At 43.9% G+C, this 4186-nt stretch overlaps 1 protein-coding gene across 1 annotated transcript in view; it reads right to left on the minus strand.

Moving 5' to 3' along the window:
• Nucleotides 1–1111: 1111 nt before the first annotated feature.
• Nucleotides 1112–4186, minus strand: part of HDAC8 (histone deacetylase 8) — a 315525-nt gene continuing 312450 nt past the window's right edge. The window contains exon 11 of the mRNA XM_003803351.1: nt 1112–1668. Coding sequence (XP_003803399.1) covers nt 1646–1668 — 23 coding nt within the window. The 3' untranslated portion in view covers nt 1112–1645. The remainder of the gene's footprint in view (nt 1669–4186) is intronic.

A 4186-nucleotide genomic window follows, 5' to 3' on the forward strand; every position in this document is an offset into this window, starting at 1 on the left:
AAAATTACAAAATCATGACATTTGGTTACCTCTTCCTCTTCCTCATTTCTCTCGTTATCCCCCATCCTCACTTTGCCATCTCCCCCAGCGATCATAACACCAACAAATTATAGGTAACACCAGGGAATTATAATTGTATTCTCTTTCCCATATGTGTGTTGATGGTCTACACTTGGGGGTGGGAGATATCTTTTCTATTCATAGAAATGCCCCTTTTATTTTTTTTGAGAAAGAATCTCACTCTGTCACCTGGCCTAGAGTGTAGTAAATAGCCCACTGTAACCTCAAACTCCTGAGCTCAAGGGATTCTCCTCCCTCAGCCTCAGGAGTAGCTGAGACTACAGGCATGCACCATCACACCTACCCAAGTGTATTATTTTTGTGGAAACGAGATCTCTCTTTATTTATTTTTTTTTTTGAGACATAGAGTCTCACACCATCACCCTTGGTAGAGTGCCATGGCATCATAGCTCACAGCAACCTCAAACTCCTAGGCTGAAGCAATTCTCTTGCCTCAGCCTCCTGAGTAGCTGGGACTACAGGTGCCCACCATAATACCCGGCTATTTTTTAGAGACAGGGTCTTGCTCTTGCTCAGGCTGGTCTCAAACTGGTGAGCTCAGGCAATCTCCCTGCCTCTGCTTCCCAGAGTGCTAGGATTACAGGCATAAGCCACCACACCCAGCCCAATCTCTATGCTGCTCCTGGCCTCAAATGATCCTCTGCCTTGACCTCCCAAAGTGCTTGGAGTACAGGTGTGAGTCACCACATCAGCCAAAACGCACCTGTAGATCTAACATGCCAACTTGCCTTTCCCATTCCTAAGTCCCTCCCTGGGCAGAGGCAACTTCTCCTCAAGGTGCTAGCAAGCCCCTCTCCAGGGTTGCAGTGCAGGTATTTCCACATGCCTTCCTCCACATGGACAGGCTCCAGTTGAGGGCTTGGGATGGGGATATACTAATTTGCCAGTGCGGTCCAGCACTCAGGTTCAGCCTCTCTGTGGGGCCAGAATAGACTGGAAATAGAAGGGTTATTGACACTTCAGCAACAGGAAAATTGCAGAACAATGTGTGTTGTCAGTGGAAGTTTACAAGGAGGACAATGGGATAGAGAGGTAATATTTCAAAGATTTTATTAAAAAACAAAATAGATACACAATCCTAAAACAACACTAATGGACTTCTCCCCATCTCCCAGTCTGCTGATCAGTTCCCCCAACCCTAGGTGCTAAGGCCCAAATTCTGCTTCTCAAGCTGCCCCCTGCCCCACAAACTGGTGACTGAAGCTCCCTGCTTTCCTCTAGCTTCTGATCCATCACTTTAAGAAAATAAAAATACCCCCCTCCCTGAATCACTTAAAAATAATTTTCAAAGATTAAAAACTGCATTTGTGTGTTTTTAAAAAATAAACACTTTAAAATGTTGGATATCTGCCTCTTCCCCTAGGCGTAGTTGAGGACTCTGGGATGCCTGCTTTCCTCCCCCCAGGAGACCAGCTGCCACTTGGTGCCCCATGGACATTTTCAGGAAGTAATTTCTTCCAAATTTCCCCTGTAGTCACAAATTCCACAAACTGCTCCCATAAACACTCTGTCTTCATTACAGGCACAGTTCCTCAGTTCTGGAAACCTGATCTCTTTTTGTCAACTAGATCACATGCTTCAGATTCCCTGCAAACAGGAGAGAAAACAAAATTCAAATTCAGGTAACATATGTGCATTATTCCCCAATAAAACTGTTAGAAAAAAAAAAAAAAAACACTTGCATTTTGGAGTTGGTTCTCTGATGCTTTTTTGGGAACCCTGTGACTTCACCAGAAGTACATGCTAGCCTGCTCAATGAGAGAAATGGCCCAGATACCCTTTTTACCCCAGCAACCACCAGGCAACTACTGGACATGCGAGTGATGCCTTAGACCAGGCGTCCTCAAACTATGGCCCGCCTAGGACATTTATCCAGCCCATCAGGTGTTTTTGCTGCTGCTGCCTGTCCTGCTTAGCATCCAACTCATCCTGGGGCCTGCAGTCTGGCCCTCCAATGGTCTGAGGGACAGTGAACTGGCCCCTTGTTTAAAAAGTTTGAGGACCCCTGCCAGTTGACTGCAGATTCTGGGTGAATCCAGCCAAAACCAGAAGAACCATCCAGCTGAGCCCAGCTCAACTGCCAATCCACAGAGTAATGAGCTAAACAAGTGGTTGTTTTAAGTAGAAAACACACACACATTCAGGTAACATTTTCTAGGGATGAAAAGTTTGCTCACTTGGTCCCTCCACAGTCTTCACCTTGCCCCACTTCCCCAACTAGGAATATTGGGCACTGGCGGTGACCATAGCTCAATGGGTAGGGTGCTGGCCATATACACCAAGGCTGGAGGGTTGAAACCTAGCTGGGCCAGGTAAAACAACAATGACAACTGCAACAACAACAACAAAATAGCCATGGATTGTGGCAGGCGCCCATAGTCCCAGCTACTTGAGAGGCTGAGGCAAGATAATCTCTTAATCCCAAGAGTTTGAGGTTGCTGTGATCTGTGATGACACAGCACTCCACCCAGGGTGACAGCTTGAGACTCTGTCTCAAAAAAAAAAGAAAGAAACACTGGGCAGTAAACCCTACTGACCATTTCTCTTTTGAAACAGGAAAAATTCTCTATGAGGGCAGGACTTGGGCTGTCTTACTTTCAGTTGATTTCCAAAGTCTAACACACTGCCTCACACAAAATAGGTACTCAACAAATGTATGAATGAATGGAAGGAAGGAAGGAAAGAAGAAACAAGTCAGAAACAAAGTACTTGCCTATCTACTTTTATTTTAAATTTTAAATTAGCCTACATAAAATTGACTTTTTTGGTATGTGCAGATCTATGATTTTTAAACACGTGTATAGATTCATGACATTAATCCTGACAAATCATCCTGTGCTATCCTTCTGCAATTGTATTCTCCTCCCTCTTCCCCACCTGCCAAACACTGAGCTGTTCTCCATAGTTGTAGTGTTCTTCTTCAGAATGTCATATAAATGGAATCAAACAGTATGTAACCTTTTAAGATTGGTTTTTTTCACTCAGAATAATGCCATTGAGGTTTTTTTTTTTTGGCTGGGGCTGGGTTGGAACCCACCATCTCCAGCATATGGGGCTGGCACCCTACTCCTTGAGCCACAGGCGCCATGCAATGCCTTTGAGGTTTATGCAAATTTTGCATGTATCAATAGTTCATTCCTTGTTTTTTTTTTTTTTTTTGTTTGTTTTTTAAGCCAGAGTCTCACTTTGTCACCCTCAGTAGAGTGCTGGGGCTTCACAGCTCATAGCAACCTCAAACTCTTGGGCTTAAACAATTCTCTTGTCTCAGCCTCCCAAGTAGCTGGGACTATGGGCCACCTGCCACAACGCCCAGCTATTTGTTGTTGTTGCAGTTTTCATTGTTGTTTACCAGGCCCAGGCTGGGTTAGAACCGGCCTGCCTCAGTGTATGTGGCCAGTGCCTTAACCACTGAGCTACAGGTGACGAGCTGTTCATTCCTTTTTTGTACTTAACTTTTAATTTTTAGGTAATTATAAATTAACAGGAAGTTGTAAAAAATAGTACAGAGAGGTCCTATGTACCCTTCATCAGGTTTCCATAAATGTTAACATCTTACATTATTATTGTTCAATTATCAAAACCAGAGAATTGACATGGGTACAGTTTATAAATCTTATTACAGATCAGATTTCACTAGTTTTAAACACACTCATTTTTGTGTATATAAATGTATAGTTCTATTCCATTTTATCATAAGTGTAGATTCATATAACCTCTACCACACTCAAAACACAGAACCTTCAGCCACCACAAAGGTCTCCTTCCTGCTACCCCTTTTATAGTCATTCCCACTCCTCCTCCCTCACCTCTCCTAAGCCCTAACAACCATTCATTTATTCTACATCTCTACAATTTGGTTATTTTGAGAATATTATATAAATTGAGCCATGCAGTATATAAACTTTTTTAATTGGCTTTTTTCACTCAGCACACTGCCCTTAAGATCCATCCAGGTTGGCTCGGCGCCTGTGGCTCAAGTGGCTAAGGTGCCAGCCACATACACCTAAAGTGGCGGGTTCGAATCCAGCCCGGGCCCACCAAACAACAATGATGGCTGCAACCAAAAAATAGCCAGGCATTGTGGCAGGCACCTGTGGTCCCAGCT

This window comes from Otolemur garnettii, unplaced genomic scaffold (genome assembly GCF_000181295.1).
Source record: "Otolemur garnettii isolate 467f Iridium unplaced genomic scaffold, OtoGar3 scaffold00295, whole genome shotgun sequence".
Classification (NCBI taxonomy): Eukaryota; Metazoa; Chordata; class Mammalia; order Primates; family Galagidae; genus Otolemur; species Otolemur garnettii.